This window comes from Hypanus sabinus, chromosome 3 (assembly GCF_030144855.1).
Source record: "Hypanus sabinus isolate sHypSab1 chromosome 3, sHypSab1.hap1, whole genome shotgun sequence".
In the NCBI taxonomy this organism is placed as follows: Eukaryota; Metazoa; Chordata; class Chondrichthyes; order Myliobatiformes; family Dasyatidae; genus Hypanus; species Hypanus sabinus.
The window spans coordinates 152803270-152821854 of NC_082708.1; the positions used below are offsets into that span (position 1 = coordinate 152803270).

Sequence of the window (18585 nt, forward strand, 5' to 3'; positions counted from 1 at the left end):
ATCCAAGCCATTCAGGATCCAGTAGGTTTCAGTGAAATGCCCTCTCATCTTTCTGAACTTCATCAGGTGCAAGTCCAGAGACATTAAAAACTAATCAAATGTTATTCTGGTGGCCTGATGGTGGGATATATGGCTCCTACATCTGGATTATTATTGTGAATCTCCTCTGGATCTTCCCCAGTGCTAGCACATCTTTCCTTAGATATGGTGTCCAAAATTGCTCACAATGTTCCAAATGTGGTTTAACACTTTGATAGCACAAATACTGAAGGCTGGCTCCAACCTCCACTGTTTACACCTCCAGAATATTTCTACTGCCATTTTATTCTAAATGGGGAAGGGAAATAGCAGCAGCTTCTTTGATTGCTCCAAGTACCATACATTCCACAAACACTTCATTTTGGCTTTTTAAAGTTCTTGCAGATTCTTCCTTTCGCTGTCCAGTACTGCACCCAGCACTTAAAACTAATTTTTTTATTAACAAAATATACTTTATTCAAAAATAAAATTATTTCCAATACACCAGTCAATTGTTTGCTGAGTTTCTGTTGAACTGCTCACATTAAGGCACGTGGGAAAAATTGCATAACATCCACCACATCTCCCTTTTCAATCGCAGTAGGAGAGGCTAAATTAACAGACAGAACAGGCAAGTGTTAGCAGAAAAGAAGCCTTGCCTCAGGTCAGTGTCTTATTAGCTCTTAATTTTCAGATGCAGCTCACAGCCATTCTTCTCACAATTCTGCACAGCAGTTGGTCACATGACTGATGATAACGCAGGCGTGGGGGAGAGATAGGAAAGATTTCTCTCAGATATCACCTACCAAAGGACAGCTTTGAATGAGTTGGAGCCCTCTAATGAGGGAGAAGTTGGGCAAGTCAAACTAGACAACAAATGTTGATACACTGAGCATCTGAAAATGAATAGCAATAGAAAATAGGGCAACAGTTGGATTAAAGGTGGAGATCTATGAATTAGAAACAGGAACAGTGCCCTCAAGATTGTTTTGAAGAACGCTCATTGTTATGCACAGGCACATCTCAAAATCCAAGCTTGGTCCAATGCTCTATTATCTATACACTCATGACTGTGTGGCTAAGCGTTGCTCAAATGTCCTCTATAAATTTGCTGATGATACCACTTTTGTAGGCAGAATTTCAGATGGTGATAAGGAGGCATATAGGAGCAAGATAGATCCACTGATTGAAAGGTATTGTAACAACAACCTCACACGCCACAACAAGAAGACCAAGGAACCTATTGCCAACTTCAGGAAGGAACTCACCAGGTCTCATTGAGAGGTCAGTGGTGGAAAGGGTGAGCATCTTTAAGTTCCTGGGTATCAATATCTCAGAGGACCTATCTTGGACCCAACACATTGATGAAATCATAAAGAAGGCGTACCAGCAGCTCTACTTCATTAGTTTGAAGAGATTTGTTATGTGACCAAAGACTCTTGTAATTTTCTACAAATGCATAGTGCAGAGCATCTGGTTTCATCATAGCCTGATATAGCCTAAATAATATGCAGGATTGCAAGTGGTTGCAGAGGGTTGGAGATTCAGCCAGCTCCATCATGAGCACACTCGTCTCCACCATGGAGAACATGTCCAAGAGGCGAAACCTCAAGAAGGTAGCACCCATCATTGAGGACCCCCACCATCCAGGACATGCCCTCTTTTCATTACTACCAATGGGAAGGAGATACAGGAACCTGAAGATACACACACAACATCTTAGAAACACCTTTATCTTCTCTGCCATTAGATTTTTGAACAGTCCATGAATCCATAAATACTACCTCGTTATTCCTTTTCACAGTATTTATTTATTTTTCAAAAGTTTCAAAGGTACATTATATGTTAGATAAATATATACAATACACATACTGAAATGCTTTTTCTTTACAACCATCCATGAAAATAGAGTTGTGCCCCCAAAGAATGAAGACAGTTAAATGTTAGAACCCCACAGCCCCCCCAGCTCCCCCTCACACACATAAGCAGCAGTAAGGTAACTGTCCTCCCCCCCACCAGTAAAAAAAAATGTATTGGCACCCACCACTGAGCACTCAAGCGTGCAGCAAAGACACAGACTTGCAGTGTCCCAAAGTTCACCTGGTATTTGACATACCACAGGCTCTCTCTCTCTCTCCCTAATAAGGGAGAAAGAGATGTCTCCGCTTAACATTAAGGGGGGGGGGAGACATAACAAACAACTCACTGGTTTACAATGCTAAAAGTCCATTGCGTCTCTCTATGCCTAAAGATCTCGGGTCTCTGGGCACACAGCCAGAGATCTTTCGTCTCCCACGAAACTATAAGTTTGCAATTTGTATGTCTTGCATTTCACAGCTACCACAAAACAACGAGCTTCATGACATATGTCACTGATATTAAACCTGACTCTGATTCTGCTCCACTGCCCAAACCCATAACAAGAAACTTTTTTTCAAGTTCCAAAAGTGATATTATTGCAGTCACCACCATAGTTAACAGAATGTGTTTCCTTAGCTGCAGTTTGGACACAATGATACTCAAGAGAAATTAGCCTGAATGGCAATACTAAATGCACAGCACCATTAACTACTGGTGGCTTTCATCGTCTGTACATTCGTTTTCACTGGAATCAATAAAACCGGTCATGGTACTTACTACTGGTAAAAGAGAAATTTTGGGTGCTGAATCAAAAATGTCTATTCACTGAGCATCAATAAATGATGAAGCTTTTGAACCTCATTAGAAAAATAGAAATGTGTTTATTAAAATCAGGAAATGGAAGAGAGCATGCTCACACTATATTCACTGGGATAGCCCATAATTTGTGTAGCCCATAAGAGAGTAAGATACAGGAGCAGACTTCAGCTACTCAGCCCATCAAGTCAGCTCTGCCATTCAATTAATCATGGTTGATTTTTTTCCAAACCCTGCCACCTTCTGCTTGTATCCCTTAAACAATCAAGAACCTATCAGTCTCTGTACAAAACACACTCAGTAACTTCTGTGATAATGAATTCTAACAGTTCACTATCCTTTCTCCACATCTCAGGCAATCATACACATTCTCCACCTTAAAGAGAGCGAACTATTTTCACTGCTAATGCAAGCTACATGTATATACTGGCGTGAGTAGTCTCAATTACAACAACCCCAACAATAATTGCTTCATCTAAACACCCGAACCCTGAATAATTTTATTAGAAAGGTCACAAGGTCAAGTATTGATGACATACCCTCATTCAGACTTGCTAACTTTTTCTTTCATAGTTCACACTACACTCTTTCTTGCAAATCACCACCCAATTCATTCTTGTCAGCATGTGAAGTCAAGATCTAAACAAGTTATACTGTAGTTTAATTTGCACTTACTTTGTATTTATTTCAGGACATTGGTTTTGGGAATTAGTGTTTGCAAAATAAATGGCAAAGGAATCGATGCATCACCTGGGCGTAATCAATACTGATTTCACAGTGGTACCCTGGAGAGCTCCACATAGCAAAGTAACTGCCTTCACACTGTTGTCTTAAAATCCAACTTTAATTTACTAATCCAAATAATTTTGCCTTCTGACCGCATTGATTTTGGTGGCAAACCACTTTATAGGAGGAACTGGCCAGTCAGCCAGGCTTCCGAGCCTACTCACAGGATCACACATCCAGTGAAAAACCAGAGAGGCATATGGTTCTGCTAACAGTCACAGAGGCCAGTGAGATTCAGAACCCTTCTTTTATAGCTGTAGGGAACTAGAAAGTCCTACAATGCTTGTTTGAACAATCTGGTTTGCCCTTTGTTACCTAAAGTTCTAGATTTAAGAAAATCTCAAAGCAGTTCTAAACATCACTGCTCCACATTTGTGTGAACTGGATTACAAAGGCAGTTTGCATTGACCGGGCTGTATTTCCTCAGTACAACTGATCAAGTAGATGTGTTTTAAATAACTAAAATATCTGAAAGGAAATTTGTCATTAGCCACAAACGATCTGCTGAAGAAACTCTGTGGCTCAAGCAGCATACACTGGGGGAATGAAATTGTTGACATTTCAGGTTGAGATACAGACTCAAAATGTTGACAATTCCTTTCCTCCTACAGATGCTGCTCAACTGGCTGAGCTCCTCCAGCACACTGGAGGCACACAAGAGATTGCAGATGCTGGAATCTGGAACAACACACAAATCGCTTAAGGAAATGAGTCCCGATGAAAGATCTTGAACTGAAATGTCCACTGTCCCTTTCCATCCATGTATGCTGCCTGACCTACTGAATTCCTCCAACTGATTGTTGTTCTGGATTCCAGCATCTGCCATCTCTAATGTCTCTAGATAGCAGCCACTCATCTGACAGGAGACACAAAACTGAAAATTAGAACCCTCTTCCACAGAATGATCTAACAATTGGACATCACTTGAAGATAATAGATCTTCATTAAAGAGATTAATGGATTTTTGCTTGAGATGTGTTAAGGATGACTGGGTAATAACACAGAACAGGTAATGGTGGAATAAACCAGAAGGGATGAATAGCCTTAACCTGTTCCTCTAACCCTAACACCAAGAAACAGGCAAGAAAACACGTGCACAAAACACACAGCACAGACATGGAGAAGTCTATTAGGCAGTGATACCTGAAGACACTCCGTGAAATACACCTTCTTTAGTCTTCGAACCTGAAAACAAATACATTTAAAAATAACAATTAAGGGAAACCCTGTTAAGAAATTCAATGTTTTGGAAAAAAATGTCACAAATTAGAAAAGTAATTACTCCCGACCCTCACACCCCTCATACGCCCCTCACCCTCCTTTATCAGGTTCCCGAAGCGCGGGAAGCAAGCAGAAGCAGTGGAGGAGAGCCAGAAGACTCATTAAACCCATGCGTCGCCCCGATTGCTGTTTCAGCAGCTGTCTAGGTCGCTGGGTCTTTGGGGCGCTTGCGGATGGTCGGTTTGAGTCAGTAAGAAGACTGTTCCCAGTGAACGTTCGCACCGTGCTAGCCAGCAAGGGGTTAAACACGCCATTACTACTCAAGTCTAGGACCCTCTTCACAGCACATTTCCTTCAACGCCTGAGAGCTGATAACTGGAGAACCTGTTAAAGCTACCATTCCGCAGGTTCAGTTTAATGGAAAGGGCCAAAGGCAATTTTATTTTATATATAAATCCAATATTTTTATCGTAAATGCTTAAACAAGACAATTAGATTTTTTAAAACCTTTACGTGACATCAATGAACGCTACCTTCTGTAACTCACTTTGATCAGAAAACAGGAGTCCCCGACTTTGGAATCCAGGTCTGTTATCCTATGCAGTCCCTCCAAACGGAAGGTGCGAAATAATCTTCCCATAAAATCGCCTAACAGTTTGCATTTATAAAGCGCGAACTCTCAGCTAAATTGGTTTGATCGTTGTCCTCTTCCCGACCAGACACTTGATGCTCCTTTCCGTTTGCTCCCACCACCAGCTCGTTCCCCACACTATCCGCCCTTATTAATATTATTTAGTCAGAACCTCTGGTTCCACACACGGAGTCCTCCCGCCCCCTCCCCACGGGTGAATAAACGGCAAACTCTTCCTCAGGTAATTCAGCTTCTATTCAACTGGAAACACCGCAATTCGGTTTGACGATTTCATTTTGTTTTTGTTTTCATTTTCAACCTACCTACATAAAGTACCCCATCCTTCGTCTTTCCTGCCGCCTCTGCCACTCCTTGCTTTGTTTTCTCTGCGGCCGCTACCACCCCATCTTTGGCTTTAGACAACCCTTTCATGAACATATCCATGGTCACCGAGCGCGAACGGGAGAGCGAGGAGACGTCTTCACGCTGCTTTTCGCGAACAGATCATTTACCCCTACAGCCTATCTGTGCAAGTTGATTTCTTTTTTTCCCCCGTTTGTTTAATACTTATCCGGTATTTCAGCACATCGCTGCTAGATCATTGATTTGAGAGGCAAGGGCGTACAGAGCCGAGAGCCGCTGAATGCTGAAGAATGTTTTGCCTGAACAGATTGCAATGACTCGTGCTCAGAGGCGTCCCCATCTCGAGATGCAGGCGTGCATCCTGATTTGTTCATGTGAGGGACTTTCATCTCTTTGATCCAAACCCTTTTTGGGACAATTAGCGCCTCCCTCCCTTCCACTGAACCCTCCCAACATTGATAAAAATGCTTTCTTCACACTTGAAACATTTCAGGAGATGCTGGAAGCTGTGGTTTCTCATTACCAGGACCTATGAGATTGCAAGTCGGCAAGTCATTCACCATTGCCCCTTCTTTACCATTCCATGACTATCCTTCATCTTCAGCACCCCTATCTGACATCCACTTTGACTAATCTGGTTAATAATAACATAAGCAATATTTGTATTGAAGATATTCAATGACTGAGTCTCCACCACCTCCTTAGTTTGACAATTCTAAAGATTCTCTGCCGCCTGGTTCCTTCAACCCTAGGACCTATGATCCATCTTAACTCTTTGAACTGAAGAGGCAGCTAAGAAGCTCAGATTCCTCCCCTCCCTCCCCATGAAACATAAACATAGAAATCTACAACACATTACAGAACTTTCAGCCCACCATGTTGTGCCAACCATGTAACCCACTCTAGAAATGGCCTATAATTTCCCTACTGCATAGCCCTCTATTTTTCTAAGCTCCATCTGCCTATCTCAGTACCTCTGAAAAGAAAAATAGAGAGCTATGGGTAATTTCTATGGTAAGGACATGTTTGGCACAGCTTTGTGAACTCAAGGGCCTGTATTGGGCTGTAGGTTTTCTGTTTCTATGCTTGTCTACTAATTTAACCATTATGCAACTATATGGCCAACTCAATGAAATCCAATTGATAAGCAATTTTCAAATTGATTTGGTGGTGGGTGGTGGGCACAGATGCTTCCTGTTGGAACAAGTGTGGGGAGGGGGAGGTGTGGTGCTTTGCTGCTGCTCGTGTGTGGGGGGGTGAGGTAGGCTTTGGGTTTCCAAAGTTTTTCTGTCATTCGTTCTCTGGGGTTTTCTTCTGTTTTGTGGATGCCTGCAAAGAGTAATAATTTTAGGTTGCATTTGTATAAATTCTCTGATATTAACCACTGAACCACCGATTTAAGTGCAAAGCTCTGGTAGTAAAATAAAGGCAGAAATACTTAAATCTTTGTTAAATTAAGTTGGCACCAACATCATGGGCTGAAGAGCCTGTTTTTCTGCTGTACTATTGATGTTCTACTTTCTTATCTTTGTCCTGACTTTTGTCCTTATTTTGAGCCTGTGACCCCTGGGTCTATAACCCCCAGCCATAGAACATAGAACATAGTAGAAAAACAGGTCTTTTGGCCCATGAAGTCTGTATTGATCATGATGCCAACCTGCACTAATCTCATCTACAGCAAACATAGATTAGAAACTTTATCCCTGAAGCCATCCAGTAAGGACCCATTAGAAGCTTCAATAAGATCAACTATCCTTCTAAACTAAGGAGCATATGGAACCAGTCTGCTTAATCCCTCCTCATTCAGCTAGTCTGATATCCCTAAAATCAATCAGGTGAACCTCCATTGCACTCTTTTGTCTTATGTATATCTTTAGGAAGGAAAACCAGACCTGCACACAATATTCAGGTGCAAAATTACCTGGGGTCCTTATTCTTTCTCTCATTGAAAAATGCTCAGAAATTTTAACTGTTGGTAATAGGAAACAGGAATGGATACAAATGGATGTTTCTAGAAGATGTGCATTAATTGCAATTCTCTTGAGTAGGTTAAACAAAACTAAACACTCTTCAATTGCCATGCATTATGTCTGCAGCACATTCATGGTGATTTTAGATTATTTGTTTAAGTACACTGTGTGTAGTGTCACAATGGGAAATCTTGCAAATCAGGCAAGTTTTGTCATCTGGAGAGAGTGTAAACATAAAGTAGAGCAGAAAAGAGAAAGAGATCAAATTGAATTTCTCTCTCTGATACATGCAAATGAAGTGAAAGCACTTCTAAATTCAAATTCAGATTTCACATGTACCCTTTATAATCCTATGAGACTTCATAGGATTTTATATTTGTTGAGAGTGTTCACTACTCTTTAATATGGTACAGGGTATGTCCTTTGTATGTTGTAGGGAAGCTGAAATGTTAATGAGTGAGGGAAATCAGCGATAACAATAAAGTATTCCGTCAACAAACCTTACAAATGGTTGTGATGGAAGCTCACTGATTTTAGTGATTTATTTTATATTAATCATCAATTTGAGGTTACACTGCTGGAAGATAGAGCACTCCTCTACATTGGAGGTCCTTACTTGAAGTAGAGTAATTGAGGTTAGATATGGTGGTGTGCTGTGCTGTGCAATTGCCCCAGTGTTGTCATTTGCTATCCTTTCCAAAAAGACATTCTGCACTGCTCCTGAGGTTTATATATTGGCATCTTCAGCTGTGGCTGGTAGGAAATGATATTGTTTTATTCAAGATATTAATGGTGATTCCATGCAAACTCACAGGAAACTTTAAGAACTTGTACAGAAGCTCTTATTAGCCATTAAGATTAGATTTAAGCCCAAAATGCAGAGATAATTCACTGGGTTCTTAAAAAGCTGAATGACACATAATGGTAATCCACAATTCCATTTAATCTCTCCAGTTCTTAAAATATGATAAAAGATGTGTCTCTGAGCAATAAGAAAGAAACACAGGCATTTAAAAAAATACAAAAACAGGAGCAGATCATTCAGACCATCAGACCTATTTCTCATTCAATTAGAGAAGTATTTTTTCTTTGAAGTCCTATGCAGAGAGTCTTACAAGGAATTGGGCTTTCTTTGACTTCATATTAGGAAATGAGGATGACTAAATATTGTAAGTACCTTTGGAGGTGCCCTTTGGAACAGGAATCATAATGGGTTAAGTTTCAAAGTTATGGAAAACTGTAAGGTTGGTCTTAAACTTAGTGTCTCAAATTGGGGAAGGGCTAATCTCAAATGTATAAGACAGGACCAGGCAAAAGTTGATTGCATCTAAAGAAGCCAGAACACATATAGAATTTAGAGCAATGCAACACACAATGGGTCCTTAGGCCCACAATGTTATACCAACCTACTCCATAATCAACCTAACCCTTTTTTCCCACATAGCCCATGGCCTTCAATTTTTCTTACATCCATGTGCTTATCTAAGAATACTTTAAATGTTCTTATTTTATTAGCCACTATCACCACCACCAGCAGTTCATACCATGCTCCTACCACACTTTGTTTGAACTTATGAAATAAATGTAGAGAGTGAAGAGCGAACATTAAATGACTTTGCCTACAGTATTACAGAGAATTACAGATCTTCCTACAAGTATTTTAGAAATAAAATGGTAACTGGGGAAAGAACAGGTCTTCTCAGGAACCAAAGGGATATCCATGTGTGAACCAATGAGATCTGACACATTGGTCCCAAGTGGCTACATTTTATTAGTATTCACCAGGGAGAAGGATATGGGAGATGGAGAATTTAGAGAAAAAGTATACTGATATTCCGGAACATGTTTGCATCAGGAAAGAGAGTGTTGAAGATAACTGTGCACCTTAAGGTGGATAAATCCCAAGGTCCTGACAGGCTCTATCCCAGGATCCTGAAGGAAGCAAGGGAAGAGACTGCCTGAAGCTAAAATTGAGGTATTTGTACTTTGGTTAGTCTTGGGTAACATTTCAGAAGTCTGGAGAATAGAAAATGTTGTTCCCTTATTCAAAAAGTGAAGTAGGAATAAGCCAGGAAATTTCATGTCATTGAGCCTTACATCAGTAGTAGAAAAGTTACTGGAGACGACACTGAGAGTCAGGATTTCTCTTCATCTGGAAAGGTAGAGATTAATTAGGGTGAGGATTAGGATGTATATTCATGTATATTGAAGAGAATTTGGAGTCTAAAGTTGAACAAATTACTTTTTAATATCTTCTCCATTCGCATGTGGGATGAAATCTCAGATAGATATAGGGTTTAAAGATATGTTGAAGAAAATTAAAATGCTTGCATACCTACAAGGAACTAAGGAATCCTGGAGACATTCTTGGTCGCTTTGTAGGAAGTAATGTCCTGCAAACCTTGCCAGAGCTGACGTGCAACTGTGCTTGTCTCCAACCTCAATCAGAATTGTCTTCTCGCCCTTAAGATAGCCTTCGAAGGTCATATCTGGGCTTCTTGTATAGTGCTGGATCACCGGTCTTCAATGCCACAGATCTAGCTCTCAGCAGTCGATGAATCCCCTGGTTCATCCATGGCTCACGGTTTGTGTGTGCCTGGTATGTTCTTGAAAAGACACACTCATCCACGCAAGTCTTGATGAAGCCATTGACAACTGTGGTGCATTCATTCAGACTCGAAGATGAATCCCTGAATATTGCCCATAAGTGCTCCTCCACCTCACTTGATCATGCCTTCTTGGTGCTCACCACTGGTGCTGCAGTCTTTGGTCTCTGCCCATGTGCTGGGAGTAGAAGTACAGCCAGGTGATCGGTCTCTCCAAAGTGTGAGCGTGGGATGGCACGGTAGGCAGTCTTGATGGTGCATTAACAGTGGTCAAGTGTGTTGGCTGCTCTAGCTCTGCAGATCATAATTTGGTGGTAGTTGTTCAGAGACTTCTTCAAGCAGACCTGGTTGAACTCTCCCATAGTGATAGAGAAGGCATCAGGGTGCGTAGTGTCATGCCTGTTGATTACTTTGCTCAGCTCCTCCAGTGCCTGCCAGACGATGGCCTGAGAGGAATGTACACTGCTACCAGGATGATAGCGGAAAACTCCCTCTGCATTTAACTGCTAGATGTTCCAGGTCAGGTGAGCTGGACTGAGACAGAACTGCCATGTTTGTGCACCATGATGAGTTAATCATCAGGCATACTACAGCTTCTCTGCCTTTAAAAGATGGAGATGCCCTGTCCTTGCGGTGAATGGTGGAGTCATCCAGCTGCAGTGCTTCATCCAAAATGGCCAGTGAGAGCCATTCTTCCATAAAACAGAATACACAGCAGTCCCTGAGGTCTTCAGTTTTATTTTCCAGAGACTGTACATTCACCCGTAGGACAGTCAGGAGTAGAAATCACAAGCATCAACAATGCAGAGAAATGTGGAAAATGCCAGGTTCTCATCTGCCCATGCTCCAAAGTGATTGTGAGGTTCCTGACTGTAATCACGAAGCATGGCTACATTGGAGAATTTGAAATTATCGACGATCACAGGGGTGGAAAAATTGTTGTTAATCTCACAGGGAGACTGAACAAGTGTGGTGTCATCAGCCCCAGATTTGATGTTCAAGTAAAGGAGCTGGAAAGGTGGCAGAATAGTCTTTTGCCTTCCCGTCAGTTTGGGTACCTCATTCTCATGACCTCAGCTGGCATCATGGACCATGAAGAGGCCAAACGAAAACACACAGGAGGAAAAATCTTAGGATCCTTTTTCTAAAATGTGAGACCAGCCTGCAGTAACATTTTTAAGCGAGTGAAAAAAAGGTAATCTAAAGACTGCATTTCAATCATACCTGGAAACCAGCACAGTGTCCCTGCTTCTGATTTCTTAAAGGGGAACCGCACTCCCGACCAGCGCCTCCCACTCAAGGTTTGTCAATATCAAGTATTGATAGATTTTTAAAACGGTGCTGCTTACATGGTTGTGATTGTGAATGTCAGCTGCTATAGTCCTGAACAGGAAGATTGGAGCTAGATGCAAAGAGTCACCACTTAATTCACCATTTTCAAAAGACCAACATCAGGACAGAAAGTGGAGAGGAGGTTGCCAATAGAGCAGTGTTATTGCCTAGATCAGGGGTCGGCAACCCTTACCACTGAAAGAGCCATATGGACCCGCTTCCCACAGAAAAGAAAACACTGGGAGCCACAAGACCCATTTGACATTTAAAATGAAATAACACTGCATACAACATTTTTTTTTGCCTTTATGCTATGTATAAACAAACTATAATGTGTTGCATTTATGAAATCGATGAACTCCTGCAGAGCAAACGAAATTACATTTCTGCATGCAACAAAAACATTTTGAGCTCTGAAAAAAAGACATTGGGTTGAAGTTAGCCTAGCTTGGATCGAAAAATTAAAAGAAATCATGCACTGGCGGGTGTCAGGCATTGGCAGTGGTAACGTATATTAATAGCGATAAAAACATGTAGCGGTGTGCTACACGCAGCGCTAAAATAACGACATGGAGTGGTTAAACTGCAGTCAAAGATAACTTTATTCGAACTACACAGCCTTGCTTTTAAGCCTCTCTCAACCCGCCCCCCCCGTGGGCGCGGGTACTCACAAACCCCTGTAGGCTATCACCCTTAGCCGGAATGCTGGCAAATTGTGAGCCGGTTCGGATGTGCCAGGAAATGGGTCGCCACAACGTTTTATTTAGATTGTATAAGATCACCATAATCTTCAAATTTAGAATTACATTTCAAAAACTAACAAACTAACATAAAAAACATTTTAATTAAATACTCATTTATTTTCCAAAGCCACAGGGAGCCGCAGCACAAAGATGAAAGAGCTGCATGCAGATCCGGAGCCTAACTTGAACGGGGGGGGGGGGGGGGGGAGAGAGAGAGAGAGAGAGAGAGAGAGAGAGAGAGAGAGAGAGAGAGAGAGAGATGACATTACTACAATGATCCTGCTGTTTTCCCAGAACCAAAAATAAAGTGAACTTTTGGTATCGGAAGTAAAGACCTTCCACACACCATGGAGTATATCTATCAATTATAGACTTTCAAGTACAAGTGGAAATGGCAAGCTATCACTTAAGTGTCTGGAAAGGTTGAGAAGAGTAAGAGATGGCATCAGGTATTATGAAGTTATCAAAATGACAGCACTGGTACACCAAATGCTACAGGGAAGCCAAAATGATGGACAGCAAACATCTTGTTTGATAATGCAAATGAAGAAGTTCTATTATATGATATATTTTCAACAATGCAATTTAGAGGTAAATTATTTGTCTGTGTAGTGAAGGTGATTCTGCAATGCAGTTGCATTAGGAATTCCAGAATTTTGACCGAGTGAGAGCAAAGGAACAGTGATACGTTCAAGTTAGGGTATTCCAATTAAAGTCTGGATGGTGGAGTGCCCATGCAGTTACCTTTACCTTTTTTATTTTTTCAGGTGGTGGAGGTCATGAGGTTTGAAACTGCTAGACACACATGACATAGTTTGAGGATGGTGCACATTGGAATGGATAAATAGTAAAGGCAATGAATAGTGTACTGATCAAGTAGGTGGCTTAATCTGGCAGTGTGTTAAACTCTTTAACAACTGGAAGATCTGTCCCAATGACTTTGAACAGTGAAAAGCTCCTGAAGCACCAATTCACAGAGTCAGAAATTTAAGGCACAAAAGAAGATACGTCAGCTCATAATATTTATGAGTCAGAAATAGAGCTTCTTAAGTTACTCCCACTTCCAGTTTTCACTCTGAAACCTTGTAGATTATGGCACATGCAGGTACTTTGTGAATGGGATGAGGATTTATAGAGCAGCAGAGCACAGGAACAGGCCATTCTGCCCACATTGTCTGTGCTGAACATGATGCCTATTTAAATTCATATCTGCTTGCAGAGATTGGTCCCTCTCCATTTCCCTCCTGTCTATGATTATCTGTAAGTACTTTTAAAATGTTGCTATTGAACCTTCCACTTCTATCACTTCCCCTGTCAGGACGTATCAGGCACCTACCATTCTCTGTGTAGAAAAATCCCTCATAAATCTCCTTTAAACTTTTCCAATCTCATTTTAAAGCTGTGTCTTCTTGCTTTTGCATTTCCTGAGAAAAGGACTTTGACTAGCAACCCTGTCCATGCCTTGCATCATGTTGTACAGGTAATGTTCTGCCACGTTGCCCCTCAGCCTCCATCGCTCTGCCAAGATGACCTTTTCAGCTCGTTAATTGCAGATATCCATTGCTCTTTGACTCAAAACAATTTTCCTTGACTCCTCTGTAATCTTCCTGAAAAATAAACTACAATCCGTGTAACAACAATAAAGATTTGCATTGCTTATCGCATGTACGTTAAAATATCAAAACATAGAGTGCAATGCGTGATTTGTGACAACGATCAACAGCTTGAGGATGTGCTGGGGGTGTCCACATGTCACCATGCTTCCTGCAGCAACATAGCATACCCATATCTTACCAATATTAACTTCACCATCAAAAGAAATAACCTCCATCTGTGCTTAAACCAGGGGTCGGCAACGTTTACCACTAAAAGAGCCAATATGGACCCATTTCCCACAGAAAAGAAAACACTGGGAGCCACAAAATGAAATAACACTGCATACAACGGGTTTTTTTTGCCTTTATGCTATGTATAAACAAACTATAATGTGTTGCATTTTTGAAATTGATGAACTCCTGCAGAGAAAACGAAATTACATTTCTGCATGCAACAAAAACATTTTGAACTCCGAAAAAAAGACGTTGGGTTGAAGGTTACTACATAGGTAGCCTACCTTGGATCGAAGAATTAAAAGAAAGCGCGCACTGGCGGGTGTCAGGCATTGGCAGTTGTGATGTATATTAATAGCGATAAAAAACACGTTGTTGCGGTGTAGCGCTACACGCAGCGCTAAAATAAAGACTGCAGCCAAAGGTAACTTTATTCGAACTAAACAGCCTTGCTTTAAAGCCTCCCTCAACCCGTCCCCGTGGGCGCGGATGCTCCAAAAGACACGTACTCACAAACCCCCGTAGGCTATCTCCCTTAGTCGGAACGGTGGCTAATTGTAAGCCGGTTCGGATGTGCCAGGAAACGGTGTCTCAGCAAAGTTTTCATATTGTACAAGATCACCATAATCTTCAAATTTCGAATTACATTTCAAAAGCTAACAAACCACGGGGAGCCGCATCACAGAGATCAAAGAGCCGCATGTGGCTCTGGAGCCGCAGGTTGCCGACCTCTGGCTTAAACCCTTCAGTCTCTAGTGCTGCCGAAAGGTTTTGGCTCGAAATGTCCACTGTACTTTTTTCCATAGATGCTGCCTGGCCTGTGAAGTTTCTCCAGCATTTTGTGTGTGTTGCTCAATTTCCAGCATCTGCAAATTTTCTCTTGTCTTCATCTATGCTTCTCTTTTTATGCATGTCAATTAAATCTCCTCTCAGCTTTCGTTTCCAAGAAAGTTTCATGAAACAGCTAAGGATGAGGTGCCAATAGCTTGCACTGTTATAGTTTGCAAACTTGGTGCCCAATTTGCATAAAAATTGCTGGAAACAACTACGTGACAATAATCATGTAATCACATTTCAGTGGAGGTATAATTATTGGCCAGGGAGCTGGGGTGTGTTCCCCTCCCCCTTTTCCTAAAATTAGAGCTAAAGGTCTTTAATGTCTACTGGAAAGCTTTTGTTTGGTTCACTTCCAACAGAGCAGCATATTGCACCACAACTCCAATCTTGCTTTGGTGCCTAGGTCTCTGGAGTAGAACAAAATGGACTGCCGGCACATAGCTGAGATCCAGATTATTCCAGTTCGCCTGCTGTGAGGCAGAATTGATCACTGATAGAATGTATTTAGAGCAGGCTCCAAGAATTTTCCAAACAGTTGTAAGTTCATTTAGAACGATAGAACCATAGAACACTACAGCACAGTACAGGCCCTTCAGCCCTCCATGTTGTGCCAACCCATATAATCCTAAAAAAAGTACTAAACCCACACTACTTCATAACCCTCCATTTTTCTTTCATCCATGTGCCTTTCCAAGAGGCTCTTAATTTAGCCTCCACCACCATCCCTGGCAAGTCATTCCAGGCACCCACAACCCTCTGTGTAAAAAGCTTACCCCTGATGTCTCCCCTAAACTTCCCTCCCTTAATTTTGTACATATGCCCTCTGGTGTTTTCTGTTGGCGCCCTGGGAAACTGGTACTGACTATGCACCATATCTATGCCTCTCATAATCTTGTAGATCTCTATCGTCCCCTCTCATTCCTTTACGTTCCAAAGAGAAAAGTCCCAGCTCTGCTAACCTTTCTTCATATGACTTGTTCTCCAAACCAGGCAACATCCTGGTAAATCTCCCCTGCACCCTCTCCATAAATTCCACATTCTTCCTATAATGAGGTGACCAGAATTGAACACAATACTCTAAGTGCGGTCACACCAGAGATTTGTAGAGTTGCAACATGACCTCTCTACTCTTGAACTCAATCCCCTGTAAATGAAGCCTAGCATACCATAGGCCTTCTTGACTACCCTATCAACCTGTGCAGCGACCTTGAGGGACGTATGGATTTGAACCCCAAGCTCCCTTTGTTCATCCACACTCTTAAGTAACTGACCATTAATCCTGTACTCAGTCTTCTGGTTTGTCTTTCCAAAATGCATCACCTCACACTTGTCCAGATTGAATTCCATCTGCCATTTTTCTGCCCAACTCTGCCTGTCTATATCCTCTTGTAACTTTTGACAACCTACAGCTCCATCCACCACTCCTCCAATCTTCGTGTCATCCGCAAACTTACTCACCCATCCTTCCACCTCTGCATCCAGGTCATTTATAAAAATCACAAATAGCAGGGGTCCCAGGGCAGATCCCTGCGGCACTCCACTAGTCACCGACCTCCAGGCAAAATACTTTCCTTCCACAACTACCCTCTGCTTTCTTCCTTTAAGCTAATTTTTTATCCAAACAGCCAAGGTTCCACTTATCCCATATCTCATGACTTTCTGGATGAGTCTCTCATGAGGGACCTTGTCAAATGCTTTGCTAAAGTTCATGTAGACCACATCCACTGCCCTACCCTCATCAATTTCTTTTGTTACCTCTTCAAAAAACTCAATCAGGCTCGTGAAGCACGATCTTCCCTTCACAAAGCCATGTTGACTATCCATGAGGGGACTGTACTTCTCCAAACGCTCGAAGATCCTATCCTTAAGAATCCTTTCCAGTAGTTTGCACACAACTGACGTAAGACTCACCGGTCTATAGTTCCCAGGTATCTCCCTATTACCTTTTTTAAACAAGGGAACTACATTTGCCATTCTCCAGTCCTCCGGCACTTCCCCTGCAGTGAAAGGGGATTCAAAGATCATAGCTAATGCTCCTGCGATCTTTTCTCTCAATTCCCACAACAACCTGGGGTGCATCATATCCAGCCCTGGGGATTTATCAATCTTAATGTTTTTAAGAAGATTCAGCACTTCTTCTTCCTTAATCTCCACATTGTCCAGCACAAAGGCCCACCCTACTTCGACCTCATCCTGATTAAGATCCTTTTCACTTGTTAATACTGAAGCAAAGTATTAATTTAGGACCTCCCCAACCTCCTCCACTTCCAGGCACATGTTGCCCTCTTTATCCTTTAGCGTAGAATGCCTTGGAGTTCTTCTTAATCCTACATGCCAAGGCCTTCTCATGTCCCCTTTGAGTTCTCCTAAGTCCTTTCTTTAGCTCCTTCTTGGCTACCCTATATTTCTGATAAGCCCCTCTACTTCCTGCTTTATATATCTAACATATGCTTCCTTTTTCCTCTTGACGAGTTGCCTCACATGTTTCGTCAGCTATGGTTCCCTTTTCCTACCATTTTTTCCTTGCCTCAGTGGGACAAACCTATCCTGAACCCAGTTCAAGTGGTCCCTAAACTTCTTCCACATTACTTCTGTGCTTTCCCCTTTGAACATCTGTTTCCAATTTACTCTCGCTAGTTTCTGCCTCATCCCTTCAAAGTTAGCCTTTCCCCAGTTAAGCCCTTTACCATTTTGTCTGATTTTATCCCTTTCCCTAGCCGAAACTAAAGGAGTTGTGGTCACTCCCACCAAAATGCTCCCCCACCAAGAGGTCTGTCACCTGACCAGTTTCTTTACCCAGAACAGTATAGCCTCTCCTTTCGTCAGCCAGTCCACATACTATGTCAGGAATCCTTCTTGAACACACCTGACAAATTCAGTCCCCATTTATCCCCCTTGCACTCAGGAGGTGCCAGTCAATATGAGGGAAGTTGAAATCACCTATAACTACTACCCTGTATTTCCTGCACCATTCTAAAATCAGCCTACTTATCTGCTCCTTGGTGTCCCAAGGGCTATTTGGGGGCCTATAGACTACTCCCAGCACTGATTGATCCCTTCCTATTTCTGACTTCCACCCAGACTGACTCCGTGGACACTCCTTCTGTAGTGTCCTCCCTTTCTATATCCGTGATACTATCCCTGACCAGCAATGCCACTCCCCCCCACCTCTTCTACCTTCCATCCTATTCCTTTTAAAACACCTGAACCCCAGGACCTGCATCATCCAATCCTGCCCTTCCTCCAACCAAGTTTCAGTAATGGCCACAACATCGTAGTTCCACGTACTAATCCATGCTCTAAGTTCATCCTCCTTGTTCCTAATACTCCTAGCATTGAAATAGACACATTTCAACCCCTTTAACTGGCTACAATTATGTTCTGTCCCCTGCCTGTCCTTCCTCATCAACTCAGAACTCTTAGCATCATGCCCTTGTTCTTCTACCTTAATCCCTGCACTCACATTCTGATTCCTACCCCCCTGCCAAACTAGTTTAAACCCTCCCCAGCAGCTCCATCAAACCTGCCCGCCAGGATATTGGTCCCCCTGGGATTGAAGCGCAACCCATCCTT

At 42.1% G+C, this 18585-nt stretch overlaps 2 protein-coding genes across 3 annotated transcripts in view; one reads left to right on the forward strand and one right to left on the reverse strand.

Moving 5' to 3' along the window:
• The window catches only part of LOC132391792 (alpha-synuclein-like), a 110744-nt gene extending 104755 nt beyond the window's left edge, over positions 1-5989 (reverse strand). The window contains exons 1-2 of one of the 2 annotated variants that reach the window (XM_059965414.1): positions 5656-5989; positions 4624-4665 (exon numbers count right to left, since the gene is read on the reverse strand). In XM_059965414.1, the coding sequence (XP_059821397.1) occupies positions 4624-4665; positions 5656-5776 (163 nt within the window). In that variant the 5' untranslated portion in view covers positions 5777-5989. The remainder of the gene's footprint in view (positions 1-4623; positions 4666-5655) is intronic. The other variant, XM_059965415.1, reaches the window with a different exon arrangement.
• A 4919-nt stretch (positions 5990-10908) lies between these two features.
• LOC132390940 (small ribosomal subunit protein uS8-like) lies at positions 10909-11419 on the forward strand. Its single transcript, XM_059963475.1, has 2 exons — positions 10909-10951; positions 11040-11419. Exons 1-2 carry the CDS (start codon positions 10909-10911, stop codon positions 11417-11419), a joined length of 423 nt encoding a protein of 140 aa, XP_059819458.1.
• Positions 11420-18585: the final 7166 nt, after the last annotated feature.

Bases quoted from the DNA above. Each gene is read 5' to 3' on its own strand.
- LOC132390940 (XM_059963475.1), top strand. From the start codon at position 10,909: ATGGTGGAGTCATCCAGCTGCAGTGCTTCATCCAAAATGGCCA. The intron at 10,952-11,039 runs GTGAGAGCCATT...ATTCACCCGTAG, and splicing joins TGCTTCATCCAAAATGGCCA to GACAGTCAGGAGTAGAAATC.